General features: G+C 43.0%; 1 protein-coding gene across 1 annotated transcript in view; it reads left to right on the forward strand.

The window, feature by feature from the left end:
- The window catches only part of LOC114220139 (protein FAM13A), a 103,587-nt gene that overhangs the window by 75,609 nt on the left and 5,642 nt on the right, over positions 1-22,336 (forward strand). The window contains exons 9-17 of the mRNA XM_088021109.1: positions 1,448-1,658; positions 2,135-2,273; positions 3,517-3,598; positions 4,386-4,606; positions 5,226-5,309; positions 13,158-13,253; positions 15,117-15,200; positions 20,197-20,393; positions 20,977-21,078. Coding sequence (XP_087877235.1) covers positions 1,448-1,658; positions 2,135-2,273; positions 3,517-3,598; positions 4,386-4,606; positions 5,226-5,309; positions 13,158-13,253; positions 15,117-15,200; positions 20,197-20,393; positions 20,977-21,078 — 1,216 coding nt within the window. The remainder of the gene's footprint in view (positions 1-1,447; positions 1,659-2,134; positions 2,274-3,516; positions 3,599-4,385; positions 4,607-5,225; positions 5,310-13,157; positions 13,254-15,116; positions 15,201-20,196; positions 20,394-20,976; positions 21,079-22,336) is intronic.

Consider the following 22,336-nt stretch of genomic DNA (forward strand, 5'->3'; position numbering starts at 1 on the left):
AGCTTTTAAAGTACGCTTGGGGGGTGGGGCAGGTATCTGGGCCCTCACCTAAATATTCTGTTTAGTTGGGGGGGGGGCGGTGAGAACCTGTGCATTAGAAGTTATGAGTATCTCCCTTTGTGATGCTAATGTGCAGCGGGGTTGAGAAATCACTAAATTAGTTAATGTATGAAGTTTTAACCAGCTCTAATGTTCTATGATTATGATACGATCTTTTTATTTTTTTAAAAGATTTTATTTATTTATTTGACAGAGAGAGACACAGTGAGAGAGGGAACACAAGCAGGGGGAGTGGCAGAGGGAGAAGCAGGCTCTCCACCGAGCAGGGAGCCCAATGCGGGGCTCGATCCCAGGACCCTGGGATCATGACCTGAGCTGAAGGCAGACGCTTAACGACTGAGCCACCCAGATGCCCCTGATACGATCTTTTTAAGTAAAATACTGAACAGGCACTTGTGTGAAATAATTTTGTAGATCTGATAAACACTTTGATAGCTGAAGGAACAAATGTTGCTCTAGGAATCCCAGAATTTCAGAGCATGGTCAGATCCCAGCCTTGTGTAAGTCACAGTAATCCGTAAGTATACTTGAAGCCTACCTTTTTTTTTTTTTTAAACTCAGGGACTGCTACAGATGAAATACCCTACATCATCTGAGATCTATCTTTAAAATCTGATAGGATTTTTTTTAATGCAGAAAGGAGTATATTGAGATGGGTCTTGAAGGAAAGAGAAATAAATATCACCCTATTCATCCAAAAATGACAAATCAGGATGTTGTGTTCAGTGCGTTTTTTTTTTTCTTAAAGACTATCTAAAATAATTTGTACAGATTTACCCTTTGTAAGGCATCCTTTTTCTTTTTGTTTTTGACTAATTTATGTAAGCATCTTAGGTTAACTGTAGTCTTGAGCAGCTTCTGAAACTTCAAGTGCAGAACATGCATCTTACACATACTAATCCCAGCACTAAGCAGAAGCACATGAACAGCTTACTGAAAGCCCCAAATGGAAGGTGCAAACTCCTAGGTAAATGGGCTCTCTCAAGACAAATGTGACTCCCTGGTTGTTTCAGTTAAGGACGTATAGCCCACGACGCCAAATCTCTCTCTCCCTGGCATACATGCTTTTCTTCTCCATAATACCCTCACCTGGAAAAGGTCTTGCCTCTGACCTGTGGGGGAGGTTGGAAGCATACACCATTTGTTCTTCTTCAAGGCCATTCCCCCGGGCAACCCTAGTAAATTCTCTTTGGAAAGCAAGTGAGGACTTATCAGATATATTGATGATTCCAGTCGGGGCATAGTGTCCTTCATCGGAACCTTAAATCTGAAACGTGAGGTCATTCAGTGCCTCCTAAATTCAGTGCCTCCTAAGCCATTCAGAAAACTTAGGAAACAATTATGCTTTCCTGAACAATTTTGACTTCTTCCCCTCCTTATTTTCCAGAACCCCTCCCTGCCTTCTCATGGCAGCAGGAGAACGTGGACTCAGATGAAGCGCACCTCTCCCCGCAGGCTGGGCGCCTGATTCGCCAGCTTCTGGATGAAGACAGTGACCCCATGCTCTCTCCTCGGTTCTATGCTTATGGGCAGAGTAGGCAGTACCTGGATGACACAGAAGTGCCTCCTTCTCCCCCAAATTCCCATTCTTTCATGAGGTATGTGTGTGTTGCTGATAAGCAAATGTATCATCGCTGTTAATGTTAGAAAGAATAGGAATGGTGTTGATGGCTGGCAGTTTTTTTTTTAACTACATTGTGAGTCTGTGGAAGAACATATTGGGAATTCTCCATCCTAGTACACAGGCTCTGTTGTAATTTTTCAGTTGGCGCAACTACATCGCTGCACACTGAATTTCCACTAGCACATCCTCTCCAGAGCTATCTAAAATTTAACTCTCAGGTCTGCAGTGCATATGTCAGTCCTACCTTTGCTAATTGTAAATGTGAGTGAGAGAAAGTTAGGCCTATTTGATAGGTGGAACATAGAGAGCTCAGGGTCACCAAATGAATTGGTAGTCCCCTTTCTTTTACATGGGAAGATGGAGACTGTCTGGACCCTCTCCCTCCGTGCCGCATCCCCATCCCCAAGCCCCTCAGCAGGCAGCGAGTGCCCCAACCTGTGCCCCTCACAGGCGCCGGAGCTCCTCTCTCGGCTCCTACGATGACGAGCAGGAGGACCTGACACCTGCCCAGCTCACGCGAAGGATTCAGAACCTTAAAAAGAAGATCCGAAAGTTCGAAGATAGATTTGAAGAGGAGAGGAAGTACAGAGTAAGTGTCTCCTCACAGGGTTGTCCCTGTCCACTCCTGTCCCCTGACAATGCCCACATGCCAGCATATTAGAAACTCAGAGAAGTGATCAAAAGTTAGGGGAGATTTCTGGGGAGCCCCAAAACAAAAAGGCAATAGAAACTGGCTAGTAAACCCTGAGATGCCCCAGACATCATGTATCAGCATTTTCCTTGCACAGGGTATTCTTACAAATATGATTGAACATTTTAGTTGACCTCTTATAAACTTAACCTTGTGAAGGAATGGGAAAAATCATTAAGTGACTCTTTATTTTGGCTCAAACTTAATTCAAGATTATCTTCTAAAATTTCATTAGTATTTACCTCATTCTGCTGTCAGCTCTATCTTAGCGTTGCCCACAAGAGTGGCAGAAAGGCACTTTGCATGGTGATTCCAGTGTAGGATGTATGTCCCCTCTGCTTTCCATCCTGTTAGCCTGACAGCTTAAACCCTACAACTCATGAAAAGGGGCCATGGACTTCACGGAAGTCCAGCATTTTGCCTGTGAGGAATTCTCTGAAAGCATCGAAAATAACCAGATGTAAAGAAAGATAATGGAATTATACTGATGACATTTGCTCTAATTGTTCATGATGAATTTCTTTTTCTGGTGGGACTCAACCTTCTCTTCCTCTTTAAAACAAACTAATCACAGGGCACCTGGGTGGCTCAGTCGGTTAAGCATCTGCCTTCAGCTCAGGTCATGATCTCATAGGTCATGGGATTGAGCCCCACATTGGGTTCCCCGCTCAGTGGGGAGTCTGCTTGAGATTCTCTTTCCCTGCTCTTTCTCTGCCCCCTCCCCCCACTCGCACCCATGCACACTCTCTCAAATAAATAAACAAACCTAAGAAAAAAGACATAAAATAGTATAAAACTATGTATTGAAACCACCCAAAACAATGAAATTATCTTCTCTTAAAAAAAAGCGGCGGGGGGGGGGGGGGGCACCTGGGTGGCTCAGTCAAGTTGAGCATCTGCCTTTGGCTCAGGTCATGAGCCCAGGGTCCTGGTATCGAGCCCCACATTGGGCTCCCTGCTCAGCGGAAAGTCTGCTTCTCCCTCTGCCCACCCCCCTTGTGTTTTCTCTCTCCCTCTCTCTCTTTCTGAAAAAAATAAATAAAATCTTACAAAATTAAAAAAAAAAAAACTGATCATCAAACTCATCTTCTTTTTCCTGCCCCAGTTTGCAAACATTTACATTCAATTTTGCTTTTCTCAGCCTTCTCATAGTGACAAAGCAGCCAATCCAGAGGTTCTAAAATGGACAAATGACCTTGCCAAATTCCGGAAACAGCTTAAAGGTAGGTGATGTTGTAGACCTATGCCATGGCTTCAGTAAGACAAGCCACCTGCAGGATTCATGATCTCACCACATCCCGAGTGCCCCTGTTGAAATAGTTCAGAAAGACAAGTTCCTTGACGCTGCTTCCCAGCGCTCCCGGTGTTCAGAGGACACCTTCCCCACGTCTCACCATGCTCTCCGTCACAGGGCAACCTGGATTAGTTAAGATGCAAATGCTGCAGCATTTCCCCATTTCCCTAAATCATGAATTTTTATTTGCTGTGGCATTAGGAGAAGACCTGTAAGCACGGAGGAATATAAAAAGGATTGGGTCCTTGTCCCTCAAAAAGCATGCTGTCTTTTAGGAGATAGTCATATAAATAACCAAATGGAATACAAAGGGAAAATAATGCCAAAATGACGTATGTAAGTTATCTGGAAAAAGTTGGCCAGCAGTTGGGGGTGCTGGATCAGCCAGTCGATGCTGTTAAACAGTAAGGGAGTGGGTATAGAACCATCTGCCACATTCTGAGAACAGCAAACCTATTGGTGTGGCTAAAGCATGGATGTTACATAGCTAAAGCTTTCTCAGGAATTTGGGTTAGGGAATTATTCCAGATAATCCAAGAAGATGTTAGCATTTTCTCAGGTTTTACATAATAACCCAGGGATTTCGACTACTGTTATAATTAGATACTTTCCCAAAAAAGATGGGGCTAAATGGTTAGTAACACCACAGAAAAACAGTTGGGGTTCAGCAGACATCAATTCTCATATGTCACCACCCCCAAATGTTTTCAAACTAGAGTCCAAACTAAAGATATCTGAAGAGGACCTAAGCCCCAGGATGCGGCAGCGAAGCAACACGCTTCCCAAGAGTTTCGGTTCCCAGCTTGAGAAAGAAGATGAGAAGAAGCAAGAGCTCGTCGATAAAGCCATAAAGCCTAGCGTCGAAGCCACACTGGAATCCATCCAGAGGAAGCTCCAGGAGAAGCGGGCAGAAAGCAGCCGTCCTGAAGACATTAAGGTGTGGGGATTCGGGGGCGGCCCCAAGCTAACTGCTAGTCAACATGGTGGCAACATAGGGCCCGACACATGGTCCCAGTGGGAAGAGGGATGCGGCGACGCCTGCTCAGACCTCCCACGCCCTGGTCTCCCACACCCTTAGATGTCTAGAGAAGCAGATGGAACAGCCTGAGAGTGTTTTCAGTGCTAGTACTTTGGTTTATGATGACACATTGAAAGCAGAACACTCTCATGTAGAGATCGCAGAAAGAACTCGTGCAGGTTAACAGATGATTTGATGACTCTAGAGTAGAAGGATTGTAGACGAACCTTTGGGGCTGTAGTCCTGGCTTGGGCCATTCAGCTAAGCCCCACGTGCCTCGCAGCCCCGCTTACCTCATCCTGCCTTTGCGGCCGTGTGGGACACACAAGGAGTTGATGGCGACTCTGCTGTGCTAGCTCTTTCACCGGCAGAAAGCCGGGACGAGCTGACTCCTAAGCAAGCTCTGAATAGAGCCCGTAGGAACGACTGTAGGAGGATACTTTTTAACCTTACTTGAGGAAATTTGTCTACAGAAAGAAGTAGGAGTGCTCGTAAATGTTTCCCCATCTTTCATTTCTCTCTCCTTGTGTTTATTCAGGATATGACCAAAGACCAGATTGCCAATGAGAAGGTGGCTCTGCAGAAAGCTCTATTATATTACGAAAGCATTCACGGCCGGCCGGTATGTGAATGTACTGGGTTTCCCGATTGGGGTCAACTGTGTGGCTTTAGAAATGAATCTTCTGTGTTCAGTATTTGACATATGAGTTTTCCTGACGTTTAGGAGATGCCTACAGATTTTCAGCAGACCCAAGCTCTCTGGTGGCTAAACTGAGGAGAGACTTAAGCTGTGGAACAGGTGCTGGATTTGAGTTCCAAAGAAACATGAGTTTGCAGCTAACATTTGGTCACTACTGTTCTGCTTCAGGGGGACAGTGGTGGAGGGGGTGTAGATTACAGATGCGTGCACAAAGCCCTAGAGACTCCCCTGTCCCTGGGTCTGCCCCCATACACTGTCACTGGCTCGAGGCATTCTTGTCCTTAAAATGAAGGTGTTAAACTAGTATGATTTGCCCTAAAATTCAATCTCTCTTCAATGTAGCCGTGGCCAGTGTTTATCTGTAGAGAAGTTCCAGCCACCAGCCTAAACCAAAAGTGTGAGGAATCCAAAATAGGACTTTGCCTTTTCATAGCAACAGGAAGCATTGAAAGCGATTTGTTACTCAGCAAAGCATGGTTATTGTGTGTTTGTCATTAGTCCTGGGGGGAGGGGGAGACAGTGGCACGAGAGGCTTCTGCTCTATTCCTTAAGAAACTCGTAATCAGATACCCTTGTCAGTTACTCTCCGTGACCTTCTGTGGAGAGTGTTGTCAAGAACCCAACAAAATAAGTTCTTAAGAGCAGCTATAAAGGAGCGTGAAGTTTATATTCACAGAAGGATTTGTATACAGCCAAAATGCAGAGGTCTCTCTTCCAGTCACAGGCATGGCTATATAATGGAGATGGTATTTTCATGTAAAATACACTCTTTTGAATAAAGAAGTTCCCAGAAGAATGTGCTAGACCTTAAGATCTGTGAGGGCCGGAATTTTGTTCACCTAATGGGGCACCTGATCCTCGGCATCTAGCACAAAGACCTGACACGTACCATGTGCCCAATAAACTGTCTGTAGAATGCATCCTCCATGGTATTTTTGGTTCTGAATTTATCAGGTTTAAATTAAAAAAAAAAAAAAAAAAGCTGGAGCTGCTGATGATTGATTTTACTGGCCTGTCCCTACAGCGGAAAAATACTAGTGTTCTGGGATAATGGTCATGTTTCAGGCCAAGTTGTGTTTTGGATTTTTTAAAGGCATTGAACCAAATAGTAAAGGCACTGGAGCTCAAATATATTGTGAAACTTGTCCTTTTCTCCTGGAAGATTCAGAACTTGCAGAAGTAGAACTGAACTCCTTCTAGCAGAGAGAAGCCCCTTCTCCACTGTCGGCTCAGCGCCTTTTAAGTATAGATCTCATGGCCACGAGGCAGGTGCAGAAGGAGGGGGGAGTTGCGTGCTTTCCTTCTCAGCATTTCTTCTTTTTTTCATGTGGGTTCACATCCGACACTGATAGACTCCTTTAAGGACTGCTTTGCCCGAGGCCCCACGATCTCTCAGCTGCTTTCTAGTCCCAACCTTTAAGGCCAGTTCAGGGGCCCGGATGCCGGGTATTTGTTGCTCAAAGTTGGACACAGAGTCTCTCATTCTGCCTGGGCTGAAGGGATGGGCAGGGACTTGTGTCCGCAATCCTAGTTTCAGATCCCAGCCCTACTGAGACCAGCCCTGGAGCTTTGGGCTATGGAGGTAGGAGACCAGGGCTTTGATTATACCATCCATAGCTGTCTGTTATAGGTTGTCATGGAGACCAACGGGCAGTTCAGACACGCGCAGGCACATTTACCTGTGGGCTGTCTGGCACTGAGGAAGTGGGCTGGCTGGCTTGGCAGGTGGCTCAGGGGGTGCCCAGTCAATGATGTTGTCACTTCTGCTACAGGTACCTGTTCTGCTGTCTGCAGCCTACTTCTTATTAAGTGATGAACTCAGGAGAGAGAACGCACTTTGTTTTAGCTCTCTTATCATTAGGAATATGAAATCTTAGTTCTTGGCCCTGCTCTATTATTCTCTGTCCTCTCAGTGTTCTTTTGGATGTTGGAAGAACACCTTTTTGGGTCTGCATTCTAGCATCTCATTGGGCAGGGAACAAGTTCTCTAGAACTTTGAGTGGCATTCGTTGCTGGTTCATGGTTAGACTCTCTGCCTCTCTGGAACTTGATGCTCCAGCCTCCTCAGGAAAAGTGGAGTTCATTTGATATCTGGCCAGTGTGAAAAATCAAACAGTAAACTTTTCATTCTTAGGTCTGTGGTGTTGCCATGGACCCTGAACTGTAAATACCATTTGGGCAACACTCTTTTGTTTGTTTATTTGTTTGTTTTTAGAAAAGCAGGTGCTCAAAGCTCATGGGTTTTTGCTGAGTCTACAGATTCTGATTTGAAAGGACAATGAGTGACTGACTGTCAGAATCGCAGACCAAAGCCATTGTGTGGGGCTCTTGTACATTTTTTAAACAAGGCGTTTTGCTTTAACAGTGCACTCCACAGAGTGACACGTGAATGAAAAGCAAAACACACTCATTTACACAGGGGCACATAAATCCCTACTAATTATTAAGAAAGCACGTCCTTTCAACATTTAAAGATCTCATCAAAAGATGATCATAGAAAGTACAACACATAACTGCAGGTCACCATATTACAAACCACTCCTTGATGGGAACGTAGAAGGAATGGGTTGCTTGCTCAGAGCTTCTGGTTTCTTCCTGAGTCTCTTCGTTATCAGGATATTTTCATGTTATGTTTTAATATCTTGGGAACTAATGTGACACTGAACACACTCTGTTCAAATTTAAATGCAAACTCTGAAGCCTTAAATAAATACTGCCCTTTGGCTCTCTGCTATTTGGGATGATCTGATCTTTGCCCAGTCTATTATTTTTACCTGATAATAAAGAGGAGAGAGTTACCTCTTTCTGAGTCGGTGGGCCGAGATGCAGTCGTTATAAGAATCCATCTCATTTGTCTTCTCCTGCTGGTAGTTTTATGACTCAGGAGTACCCCTCCACACAAACTCAAACCACTTGTTTTTCTAAGAAGATTTTGAGGCTGTATAGTTTCTTGTCTGCCTGTGGCATAATTTCTCACAAAATGGTGCTTCCATGCTACTGTTTATAGCTAGAACTCAACCTAGGCAGAGCTCTGTGCTTGGAAGGCAGAATTCTCTACATTAAGAAGACAACGTGGTCAGACCCTATTAGAAGAAAATGCTTCATTGTGACATTTCTAGTATGTCTTCACTGTGTTAAGATCCTACTTTACTTCATGTCTTATTTGTGAATGGAAAGAAAACTGAACTGGGAGTCCGTGAACCTGGGTTCTTGACACAAATCTATTGCCTTGGGCAAATCATTACCCTCTCCAGGGCTTCATTTCATCGTATGAAAAAATAAGGCTTTTCTAGCTCTGATAGCCCAGGGTTCTAATCCTATCTTTATCTTCACATTAAAAGGATCAGTCATTTTCTCTTTCACCTGTATAGCACTGTCCAGGTAACAGAGTCCAGATGGGTGTTGCAGTAAGGAAGTTTTATTCGAGGCTAAGACAAAAACCCTCACGAAAGATAAAGACAGGCAAATGCGGTCGTCTAATTGGTCCTTTGTAATTTGTGTCCAAGACTTTCCTCTATTTAAATGTGGATTAATTATTGGCTGGTGTTCCCTTGGTACCTGGAAATATTATCTGAGACTTTACAGAGCAACCAAATAGCATAGTAAGAGATCAGTCGTTGAAGATTTCCTTAACCAAAAACAAAAACCGGCGAGCCTGGGTGGCTCAGTCAGTCAAGCGTCCAACTCTTGATTTCGGCTCAGGTCATGATGCTCAGCATGGAGTCTACTTGAGATTCTGTCTCTCCCTCTCTCCCTTCCCCCACTCATGTGTTCTAGATAGATAGATAGATAGATAGATAGATAGATAGATAGATAGATAGATGATAGATAAAATCTTTTTTTTTTTTTAAAGCAAAGACAGAATGGGAGGTGCTGCCTTCGCCCTTTAGATGTTAGCATCTAGGTTTTTATGTTGTTCTGACTTGTGTGCAAAAATACATCTTAGTAATAAGCCTATTCCCACACATTGGAAAACCATTCAGAGCTACCACCTGAATGAAAATTTAGTAAAGGTTTGAGGCAAGAGGAGTGAAAGTGTAATAGAAAATACAATGTATTACATGCTTGGCCTAAGGTCATTTCCAAGCAACTATAGATCATAAAGATTTTCTAATATTAATTTTGCAGTTTACCAATCAGGAAATCGAGGCTCAGAGAATTTTACTGGCTCATTCAAAGGCCTGTTTTCCATCAATAACAGAATCTCCGAGCAGCCAATGACTCAAGAATAAGAGACAGCAACTTCCAAACAGTTTTCCCATGGTCCATTTAATATCAGCTCACCCTTTTTTTTTTTAACAGTTCAGCCAAGACGCTGCTTTGTTTATGGAACTATTGGTTAGATTTTGGCTCTACTAACAAATCCAGTTCTGATAATTGCATGTGATGTGGTTTTATGATGAGTGAAAGTTGTATCAACTTTTAGTATCACCAAGCCTTTGCTTCAGATATATATCATGAAAATAATTATGGTGTAAATCAAGTAGTGTTAATTCTTTCCCACCCTTCAGACTTAAAGATCTTTAATATTTCTGGTGTTTAGACACTTCTATCAAATGCCAGTGTTAACTTTGGTGGAATTATGATGGGCTTAGCTCTCCAGAGTCAGAAACTGGACTTTATCAAATCATTCACAGGTGATTAGTTCCTGAGGATCATCAATTTAAAACATGAGCAATTCGTAGAAAATCTAAATATCAGTGTCATAAGCCAAATAATTAAACCAAGGATCCTCTTCATCTGCTCCAACTAGAAAATTTGAACAAAGAATTAGAGAGGAAACTGGCTTCTGTCAAATTTGCCACATCTGGCTGGTTTTACTAGCAAAGTCTCCTTCTAAAATTCAGACTCTCCTTCTACAATCCAAAAATGTTTCTGCCAAGCAACAAATAATAGGATGCGAGTCCACAATGGGGAAATGCTAGCTCCTCATTATTTTTATTTTTCGTATGTCTTTTGGTCACTAAACTATCAGTTGTTTATCTTGCACAATAATATCACCACATGTCATGTGTTGACAATTAGGATGTGCCTTAACCTCATCTGCAACACATTTAATGGATACATCTTGTATTTAAAAAGGTTTTCCATGTGTTCCCGTCCTAAATAGGACTCGTTTCACACGTGCAATTGTACAAGTCACTCCATTTCTACTCCTCAGACTTACCTGCGGCTGTTGAACTCTTGTTGAAGTATAACCTAAATACAGAAAGAAGCGCAAATTGTAAATATGTATCTTGATGCATTTTCACAAAGTAAACGAGTCCAGGTAATTAGCATCCAGACCAAGAAATAAATGTGGCCAGTCCTCCAGAAGCCCTGCTCCTTGTCCCCTTCCAGTCAATACCATGACCTCCACTCCATGAAGGAAAACCATTATCTTGACTCTAAAGCTGTAAATTCTCTTTGCTTATTTCTGAACTTATGTAAGTGGAATCTTATAGTACATATTCTGTAGTATCTGGCTTATTTTACTTGGCTGTCTTTTTGTGAGATTAATTTATGGTGTTGCCTATAGCTGTGGCCCATCCATCCTCATTACTGTGCAGTATTCAGTTTGGGCAACATACCCATTCTGTTGCTGGGCATATGAGTGGTTTCCAGTTTATGGTTAAAAGTAGTGCTGCTGTGAACATTATTCGGTGTGTCTTTTGGTGAGCTAGCGGCCATACTTGGTTGTTGTTGTTTTTTATACTTAAGAGTGGAACTGAGGAATCACATGCTCAGCTTTAGTTGGACAACTGCCAAATTGTTGTCCAGAGTGTTCCACAAGCAGCAGTGAAAGAGAGTTCCAGTTCTTCAGCATTCTTGCTGACGCTTGACACGATCTGTTGTCTCATGTTAGCCTTTGCGGTAGGCGTGTCTAGTAGTAACACCTATGGTTTGATCCTCAGTCTTTCTGACATAAAATAATTCCTGTGTTCCCTTTCATTTTGGACAGTCATCTTCTATGAAATACCAGTTTTAAAACTCCTTTTGAGATGGTAGCTAGCCATAGGAAAATGCCATCTGCCTTTCAATATTGTGATATTCGGAAGAAATAGAAAAGATTATTATTATTGCTGTTCGTAGAAAATAAGTCCACAGGATGTTTCTGCATAATGGCAGTATCCTTCCTGGCACGTGAAGTTTGTCCAAAGATCACTTATTGTTGAGCACTTGGAGAAAGGCAAATATAAAAGGTTACAAAGGAATAACCCATTCGTGCATAACCCACAATTGTCTGCAAAGTTGAAGGCCCAACAGGCCCATAATACCATTTGCCCTTCCTTACGTCTGTAACTCTTGCCTTATGTGCCCAGTGGAAATAAAGTGCAGAAGACAAACCGCAAACTTGAAACAAAGACTCTTCATCTCTTTTGGCATTTAAGTAAAGAAGGGAAATGCATGCATACCTATACCCTTGGCGTACATATTTATGTTTGAAATATCCTCTCCACAGATACTATGGAATGTTTCCATTATGTCAGGCACATTTTGAAATAGTTTCCAGGGATACAAAAACACATACTCCTGCTCTCAAGGAGCTTACAGTCTTGAAGAGGAGACAGATGTGCCAACAAATAGTTACTATAGAGTATAAAACGTGTCATCTACTGGGGCTGCTATAACAAAATACCATACACAAGAGCCTTATAAACAACAGACATTTATTTGTCACAGTTCTGGAGGCTGGGAAGTCCAAGATCAAGGCACTGATGGATTCAGTGTCTGATGAGGGCCCTTTCCTGGTTCCCAGACAGCCATATTCTTACTGTCCTCACATGGCAGAAGGGGCCAGGGAGCTCTCTGGGGTCTCTTCTATAAGGGCACTACTCCTGTTCATGAGGGCTCCACCCCCGTGACCTAATCACCTCCCAAAGCCCCCACTGCCTGATAACATCACATGGGGGACCAGGTCGGAGGGGACTCGCACATTCCGTCGCCAGCAAAGCATGTGTGAAGTTACGCAGTATACACAGGTTGCAGTAGGTGACACAGAGGTGTGTGAGCAGGTTTCTCAGAGTGGGGGATGTTGGAAGAAGCCTGTACGGGAGGAGGTGGCTCATGATCTGGCATCTTCCAAACCAAGGAGCAGAGAGGAGGCCATTCTAGGGCATACGGAACTAGGCAAAGAGGTATGAGACAACCTGGTTTATCTCTGGAGCTTGAGGTATGACAGGAAGGAGAAGAGGCAGCAGATGGTGAAGGGCTTTTAGTACAATCCCAGGGAGTTGGGCCTGATTCCTCCCCACTGCCTGTAGACGCAGTCCTTTATATGTCTGTGAGCATCCTGCCAGATTTTAAAGCACTGGACATGAGTCCGTCCATGCACTCTATCAGCAGATGTTTCTCGAAAACCTACTGTTTGCCAGAATCTTGTCCTTAAAAACAAAACAATTTCATGGGGGAGAAAGACTTGTTAAAAAAAAAAAAAAATCTGATTACAGAGCCGCACAGTATTATCACAGAAATACATGCTTTCTTCTCTCCTGGATCTGGAAAATAGGAAATCACTTTGGATAGTTTTAAACAGGGAACCAGTCATGGTCATAGCTTTGATTTAGGAAAAGCAATACTGCTGATGGAGTGATTCCCCAAGATCTGCCGTTGAAGTAGATATTTTAAACATTCACTGACTAACTACTACTATCAGCTTAAATAAGTTTTGCAAGAATGGCAAGAGTGGAGTTGAATCATCTGTATTTCCTCCAGGCCCAGAGCATGCTTGAGCAGCTGATAGCGGGACTACCAGAGGCAGCTTCTTAGCTCTGATGCTCTTGTTTTCAGGTGACCAAGAATGAACGTCAGGTAATGAAGCCACTGTATGACAGATACCGGCTGGTCAAGCAGATCCTGTCCCGAGCCAACACCATACCCATCATCGTGAGTACAGCGCCTTTCTGTGGTTGACTGCCTGTGGGATGAGCCCTGGCTCTATTGACAGAGCCCCGCCCTGCCTTCTCACTGAAGAGTAGTCTGTAATGGTTGAAGCTGTCAGGAATCTATGGCTCATAAGCTTGGGGAATGAAGAATGTATCAAAGACTTCTGAGACTACAGTTGCCCCAAATAAGCAAATCTGAAGCAGCTAGAGTTTTGTTTTCTTTTGAGCAATGTGCTTTGACGTATCCGCCCCTCTGTCTTGTGCTGGGCTCACTGACCCACCCTCTCCTCAGAGACCAAGCACCAGCACCCTGGGGCTGTGTTTTCTCCAGGCCCCTCCAGGCCAGAGGCCCGTCCGGTCCCAAGTTCTCTCTCTCCCTCCAAGAGACGGATAGCCCCGGTGGGAATCCTATCCAGGAAGAGATCCTCTGAGGAGCTCCAGAGAGCCGCCTCTTTTTGAAGGCTATCGAGAAGCTAAGGTGGAAGGAAAGGGAGGGAGGCTGGTCCCTGTGGGGCTGCTCTCAGTGGCCACCGTCATCTGACTAACACATAGCTGCTTCTGGCCTCTGAATTTTGATTTTGTCCAGAGTAGGGACCAGCAGCTTGCCTTCAGGCACTGGCCAACTTGCCCTCCCCCCGTATTCCAGTATTTCCTCCCAGCTTGTGAGTGAGCCTTACTGCCCTGTCACCACCTCCTGGGGGAGCCTTTGCCTCTGGCCCAGTGCTGTTCTCTCTGGGAGCGTTGGGGGCTTTCTCTGCTGACTTTTAAACTTTCTAATAAGCAGACACAGCCTTGCTTTTATGTTGTTATTAAGATGCATGTCATCTTAGCTGCTGCTCTTCGGTTCCTGCTTTAAATCTCGTTTTTTTCTTTCTTTTTTTTTTTTTTTTTAAGATTTTCTTTTTGGGATGCCTGGGTGGCTCAGTCAGTTAAGCATCTGCCTTTGGCTCAGGGTCATGATCCCGGGGTCCTGGGATCGAGCCCTGCGTCAGGTTCCCTGCTCAGCAGGGAGTCTGCTTCTCCCTCTCCCTCTGCAGCTCCCTCTGCTGTCCCCCTGCTTGTGCTCTCTCACTCTCTCAAATAAATAGATAAAATCTTAAAAAAAAAAAAAAAAGATTTTCTTTTTAAGCAATCTCTACACCTAACATGGGGCTCAAACTCACAACCCAGAGATCAAGAGCTGCATGCTCCAACGACGGAGCCAGCCAGGCGCCCCTCCTTGTTTATTTCTAAAATATGATCTTTGTATTTCTTTTAACAGTGTATCTGTCCCTCAGAATGAGGGAGGTTCCAAACTTCAGGCAGGTGTGTTAGAAGAAAGCAACTTCTCTAGAAATTTTTTGCAGAATAAATTAGTAAACTAACCAAGGAAAGGATTCAGTCTAAGCAATCCTTTCCTTCTCCAGTTACGAGCTCCGAGTGCCGCTCAACAAGTGTTCCTAAATAAGGAGAGTGTACAGCAGGGAGGCCACGCAACCTCTGAATCTCCTGAGGAGCTTATGGTGTTATGCTTGAGTTTTCTCACGGTTCCCGGGTTCTCGTTCTGCTGTCATCGGTGGGGCGGGGGGGGGGGGGGCAGGCCAGTGCCTCTCCTCGGGCTCCTTCTGCGCTCGGTTGGCATGTTCATGTGCTGTTCTTGCTCTCCTGCGGCCTCCTTGGCTTGGGGCTGTGGGCTCTGGAGTGAAGCAGCACCTTGGACGAGAACTTTGGTTGCCCCTGGTTTTCCTGGGAGTGTTTGGCGGGGAAGGGCGAAGGTATATAGTTCAAAGTCAGTGATGGATCCTAGGGCATTGGAGGAGGCAGAGGCCTGGAGGGCAGGGGAGAGGGGTTCGCCATGTAACCATCTTGTCCACACCTGTCGCAGGGATCCCCCTCCAGCAAGCGGAGAAGCCCTTTGCTGCAGCCAATTATCGAGGGCGAAACTGCTTCCTTCTTCAAGGAGATAAAGGTGAAGACCTCCCGCCGCTAACCTCTCCCAAATTGGCTTCCATTCTCTCCCAGCCTCCCCTCCTCCTGTGGATGCAGGCGGGGCGGGGGGCCCTCTGGGGCCCAGGTGCTGGTTTCCCATGCTGTGCCCTCAAAATCATCAGCTGCTCCTAACCAACCACCAACGGTCCCCTCTTACTGATGTGAGGGCCAAGCCGATCTCCTCGGTTTCATCTCATTCCCCTGCTTTTTTGTGACTTCTTGTTTGTTTTGTTTTCATTTTGCTTTCAGGGATTTGGGCGAGGGCGGATGGTGTTCTCAATATTTTTTTGTTTTGTTTTCCTTTTCATATTTTTTTTGTTTGTTTCACTTTTCGTATTTCTGGGAAAGCCCTAAGCCTGGGGTGGTCATTTATCTACTGTAGTTAGGAATGGTATCGCAGAACACAAGGGCCTCATTCCCACAAGGGACACCGGTTGGGGACTGTTCCATTGTCCTGCCTGGTCCTCATCATTGTGACTGGTCTTCGATCTTATTTATTCTTGTCCTTTCCTTGGTTCTTAGGGGCCTTCAATATTTCATATACCTAATTTTAAGGTATTAGGCAATGATTACACTCACTGTTCGTATTATTTTACCTAGAACTTGTTTTATAAAAATGCTCTAGACATAACAATTAGGCAAATATGCTCTATTATATTTTAAAAATTGGAGCTATTTTCTTATAATAAGACTGGATGTTGATGAAAGAAGACAAATTTTGGCTGGTAATTCCACACGAGAATGAAGTCACCGTAATTGAAGAAATTTGGGCAATTGTGTGTATTGAAAATGAGCATTTCTCTTAGAAGCATGCAATAGAACTGTTACTAGATAAAAATGTGTTCTTTAACACATCCAAAATATGACAATAAATAATTGCCTTATTAAACGAATGGAAGATATATTTAATGATGCACTTTTTAAAAGAGGGCATTCTTCCAAATCTTGTTCGGCTCAGTTTATTTTTTTCACAAGTATATTTTGGCCAGGGCTCTTCTTCTGGCTCACGTGGTGGTCAGAATTTCAGATAATTTTGCAATGCTTACATTGCTTTTGTAAACAGTGTTGTCTTTTAGTTCATTTTGTTCCAACTGGCCGGGCTTATTAGCATGTGTTTGGACTGTACTAATTCTTGGCAATTCTGATACAATTTAGAACTTGATGTGGGTACAGATCAGAAGATTGTATCAAGGTGGTTTCCTTAAAAGCCACCCCTGGTTTTAAATGCTTATGGTAGGATGGGTGCCTGGGTGGCTCAGTTGGTTAAGTGACTGCCTTCAGCTCAGGTCATGATCCTGGAGTCCTGGGATCGAGTCCCGCATCAGGCTCCCTGCTCGGCAGGGAGTCTGCTTCTCCCTCTGACCCTCCCCCCTCTCATGTGCTCTCTCTCTCTCATTCTTTCTCTCAAATAAATAAATAAAATCTTTAGAAATAAATGCTTATGGTAGGAAACCAGCTGTGTGTGAAATAGAACCAGCCAGGTTCTGAAGCCCTAGATCTTCCAGCCCCCAAATCCTAGAGATAGTCTAGTCAATTCTCCTATCCAACATAAGAATTTCCTTTAAAACATACCTGACAGAATAGACACACTATCCCTAAGAAGTGATTCTATCCTCAAGCTTGAAAAGTTTATGGCAATGGAGAAGGTCATTCATTCCATGGGCTAAGCATCAATAGGAACTAAAAACTTATATTACTAGTTTTATCATTATCATTATGAGAATACTAAGAGACAATAATTACATAATATGCAGTTTCAGAATGTATAAGTTTGATAAGTATAAAGATAATTTAAAATTACAATATTCGTAGTTATTACTAATGTATTGCTTTCTACATAATAGGCTTAGTGTTGCCTCTTGGAACAACATGGAGTGAGCGTAACTGCTGCTTCCTTGAGAGCCCTTCATACCTTACAGTCACCTGCCCTGTCCACTCTCACCCACAGCCTGTGGAAGTTTGTTCTCCGGGTTCTTCTTCCTATTCCTCATGCGATATTGGTCCCAGACCAGTGCAGCCTCATGGTTCTGCTCTAATCACACCAGTCTATCTATATCCCTCTGATACACTGATACCCAGAGAGGACTTCACCAGCAAGGTAGATAGTGGACCAAGGACTGGTCCTGATCTTTATCTGGACGACCAGGGCCCTTTGTTCAACAAGTCTGTGCCTACGTGACTGTCTCTGTGTTGTGAGTTCACTCTTCTCTTCTAGGGCAGCACACGTCCAGCTTCCACACTGTAGACATCTTGGGCCAAACAGCTTGCTGTCGTTGGGGGCTCTAGATGCCAGTTGTGCCCGACAACCACCCCTTCCCAGCTGTGGTGACCAAACCTGTCTCCGGACCTTGCCAAAGGTCTGCTAGGGTCAGCATCGCCCCGGGTGAGAACCACTCCCCATGGCCCCATCTCACTGCTGACTGATGCAACCCCTCACTTCCCTTTCCGTGGATTGCTTGTCATCTATGTCCAACTATTTTTTCTAACCTAAATTGTAGGACCTGGAATTTTTTGTCACACTTCTATTCCAGCCCCATGAAACTGATGAAATCTAGATTTTTGTATTCCAACATAACAAATATCCGTACCTACTTTGTATGATCTATGCATTTTGTGAATATGCCTTTTGTGTCTTTTATCCAAGTGATCGATAAATATTGAGTAAGACTGGGTCAGGTAAAGAACCTGCTATAGACTTCCCTTCAGATTCACATCACTATTGCATCACCACCCCGCACAGATTTTCACAATCAGCTTTCTTTTCTTTTGTTTGTTTGAAGATTTTATTTTTTAAGTAATCTCTACATCGAACATGGGGCTTGAACTCAAAACTCCGAGACCAAGAGTCACATGTTCCAACTAAGACAGCCAGGCGCTCCATCAGCTTCCTTTCATAGATCAGCTCCCCTCATTAATTGTTGAAATCCAGATATTATGCCAATCCTATCAAAAAAGGAAAAATGGTTTGTTTCCATCATTTGTTTTAAGAGAGCCATTGTTAGTCACTGTTGATCGTGGACTCTTTTTCAATTGTTCATATATTATCTATGTGTTCATTCCTTCGAGAATCTACCCAATATCCACAACAACTTGATGGTCATATAATTTGAAGATATAGTTTATCATTTCTTTTTTTTTTTCTATGACTTTTTACCACTTGCTGAGAATAGTTTTGTTTAGCCTCATCTTTAAATACATTGAGTTGTCACTGTGGACAAGACACATTCTCACATTTTTAAGTTCCCTTAAGACCTTGGGATGTAACTGATTAGGCCTAGACACCTGACTTTATTTCTTATCTGTCTTGGGCTGTAATACTCTCTTCTAGTAATCTGTATTTTTCTTTTAAAACTCGATTACTGGACTGTTTGACAGACGTTAATTAAGCACCTACTATATGCAGGCGTTGGCTAAGCTCTGGGAACAACAGTGAACAGATAGGCCCAAATCCCTGCCTCCACGGAGTTTATGGTCAGATGGTTCTACCGGTCTTCCTCATCCGGGGGGGTGGCGGCAGGAATCGGGGGGCAGAAGGTTGATCTGGAGCGTTTCTCAGGTACATACCTCATCTCAAGCAATCCTTCTAAAAACTACAGAGGGTGGGAATTGTTACTTCCTTTTACCAAAAAAAAAAAAGAGAGAAACTTCTAAATTACTAATTTAAAAGTCACTTTTATTCTATACATTTAAAAATGTCTTTAATAATTTCAGTTTTTAAAAATTAACCATGAGGCATTTATTCCAAGCAAAGAGACGGAAGATCTGAAGTCACAGCAGAGAGAATCTGGAAAAGCCACCTAGTTTTCACCAATTTTGTCTTTGTGCCTTCAGAGCAGTACTTTCATCATAGTTTTGTACTGGTCCTTTGTTTTGTTTTGCTTTGCCTGCTTGTTTATTTGTTTATCCACATTATTTCTCATCAGAGGCCATTATAAACACCATTATAAACATAGCAAACTTTATGGTAAGAAAACCCCCTGCAGGCAGTTTGCATACTTGTACCTTGACCACCAGTGGTGCCTGCACCTGCCTCCTGAGACTAATGTGTTGCCGCCTTGGCACTGGAGGCACTTCAACTGATATTACACTTGCTGTTGTTCATGTAGCTGTGCTCCGAACCACTTTTTAAATTTTTCAGTTATTAGGAGATTCTTGTCTGGTCTGACTGTACATCTTGGCAGTAAATTGCTTCTTTTAAAATCTTCCATTCAGACTGGTATGATTTCATCCTTAGACTTAAATTGGCACTAAGGAACTCTAATTTGGCTTCATTGTTTTTCTAATTGCATTGGCAAGACAGAAAATATCATGCTTTTCTTAGAATCTTGGATGCTGAAAAATACAGCCGTGGCCCTTGGAAGTTCCTTGAAAAAAACTTAAAAGAGTGTTAGGATTCCAATCATGGGAACATAAATGTTTTGATCCTCTCAAAACTTTCCTAAAATTCTGTGCATCAGGAACCACAAAATATTTTATAATCAAAACTCTTAAATAGAAAGGCTGTATTGTTCAATTTCTGAAGGTGTTGACAGCTTAATAAAAAATACTTTCCGAGGTCCACAACTAATGGAGTCCCTAAAGTGCTGATGGCTGGTGGTGGATTTTGTTATGTGTTATTCCAGAGCTGGGAATTTTGAGACTCTTTTGGGATTCAGTTGATTTTGGGTATAAATTATAATGGTGGTTCCGTCATACCTTCAGTTTTGACAATTGTTCATTGTGCTGTACATTAACTTTTTTATAGTGTTATGGGTTTTGCCCCTACTGAGTAGCTGTGTTTAATGTTGGTGTTATTTACTGTGTTCATATAGATATTCAATTAGATATCGATATAATATACATATGTGTTGCTAAGTGTAGATACAGAAGAAATCATATGGTGTGTGGATAACTAAGTGACCGTTACCTGCCACTTACAATGTAAGAGTGCCAGGAAAAGTAACTGGGTTTGTATCGGGGTTGCTGTGCCTCTCCAGGAAGAAGATGAGGGTTCAGAGGACGATAGCAACATGAAGCCGGACTTCACGGTCACTCTGAAGACCGATTTCAGTGCCCGCTGCTTCCTGGACCAATTTGAAGATGATGCTGATGGGTTTATTTCCCCAATGGATGATAAAATACCGTCAAAATGCAGCCAGGACACTGGGCTCTCCAACCTCCATGCCGCTTCAATGTAGGTCATTTCGGCGGCGGTGTTGAAATGTTTTGGTGAAAATACCGTTCTTAAATATTTTAGCCTTTCTATTTAAATAAGTTGTCTGGCAGAACACTGGTGACTTAGCTGGGGGACATCCGTGTGGATAGAACAGTGACCTTTTTTTTGGCTTCTGGCTCCGTGTTTTATATTCTCCATCCCGTTGCTGGAGGGACCACGTGAGATCTCGCAGGAACAGCCAGGGCTCTACGATGGCGTTGAGTGGTTCTGTACTCCACAGCGCTTCATTTGACACGTACCAAGCTCCAAAGTCCTCTTTCTTTCAAAGCAAAATACGATAAAGTGCCATGGGATTCTACAAGCCCTAAGGATTCATAAGTAGCAGGCGCTTTGCGGGAGCCTGGGGAGCTGTACCCCTCGTCGGGATGGTTGGCATTCAGAGGATGGAAAACCTCCATTTCTGCTGTCCCTCAGCTCCCTCAACAGCTATTACGTTTACACGCTGCCCCCTGTCTCCACAACCCTGTCGAGTTGCACATTCATTGTATTTATAACAATTCGATTTAACCCAATTTTCTTAAAATTTGTCTGCCCTTCTCAGACCAGAACTCTTGGAACACCTTCAGGAAATGAGAGAAGAAAAGAAAAGGATTCGAAAGAAACTGCGTGATTTTGAAGACAATTTTTTCAGACAAAATGGAAGGTAGCGCCTGTTTTCCTTGCCCTACCTCCTGCCCCCTCCACACACACACCCCTCTTTTTTTCCTATCAGATCTCTGCGGTGCCTCCCAAGTGGGAAGCCCCCTGCATCCTGCCTGTAGCCTAGTCCCTTGGAGGTTCACTGTGGGATGGGGAGGTTTGTGTGGTCCTTCAGCAAGAAATGTTCCTGGGATAGTCTCCGAGACTGATGTAAATTCAGCTAACATTTATACAACTAACCTGTCACCTCAAATTCTAATCTCAAATGAGCAGCTTGAAGCTACGTTTCCAGCTGATAGCACTGCGTTTTGGTTTTGGTTTGGGGTGGGGGAGTTGTCTTAATAGGCCAGAGGGAGAAATAAGGAAAGGGCAACTTTAAATCTTGGTGTTTTTAGGCTTATTTTAAAAGCAAAGGTGATCGTTGTCAAGTTTGAATGAAAAATGTGCAAGAAGCAGTAAGTCCACACGATTGACAGGGTGCCTTTCTTGAGTGAGTTTCAAGACAGGAGGTAATCAGCCTCATAGAATATCATGCTAAGGAACAGCAGGTATCCCCTGTTTGCTGGGGACCGCACACAGTTCATACCAGTTTGCAGCATGAGCCAAGGGCAAGACAGGGAAGAGATGTGCATCTCTTAAGTTGGAGTTGAGTTTTAACACTTCAAAATAATTTTATTTTAATCCAAATTATTTAAATGGTGTAAATATAGTTTCTCTTTAAAAGATCCCCTTTTCATACTTCTCAAAAGTATTGGGAAATAAAAGCCCCATAAACATTAACTTTAGCATTTAAAATGTGTTGTGTTCCAGTTTATTTCAATTATTATATAAATTTATTTTTTAGCATCCCTAATTTGGATCTGTCTTACAGTGACTTTCTTAAGATTTATGAATTTTTATACCTACATATTTGCTTTTCTTTCTCCATGCATTGTAGGCTATTTAGAAAATATCAATAGGCAGACAAAAGAAATAATACGCAAAATAAGAATAATAAAGACAAAACAGGATTATTGTCTGTTCCAATCCATTCTTCTTTCTAAACATATTCTTGGTTTGTCTATCTTTTTTCTGTATAATTGTAGTCACTTGATGCACAGATATCTTGTACATGAGGAACTATATAAAATGATGTAAACTTCACAAGTTTTAAGAAAGGATATCTTATGGGAATTTATAATCATCATGCAAGGTTGGGTTTTTTGGGTTTTTTTTAAGTTTTTATTTAAGTAATCTCTACACCCATCATGGGGCTCAAACTC

This window comes from Eumetopias jubatus, unplaced genomic scaffold (genome assembly GCF_037043125.1).
Source record: "Eumetopias jubatus isolate StellerSeaLion01/CBP00866 unplaced genomic scaffold, mEumJub1_p1.0 scaffold_2, whole genome shotgun sequence".
Classification (NCBI taxonomy): Eukaryota; Metazoa; Chordata; class Mammalia; order Carnivora; family Otariidae; genus Eumetopias; species Eumetopias jubatus.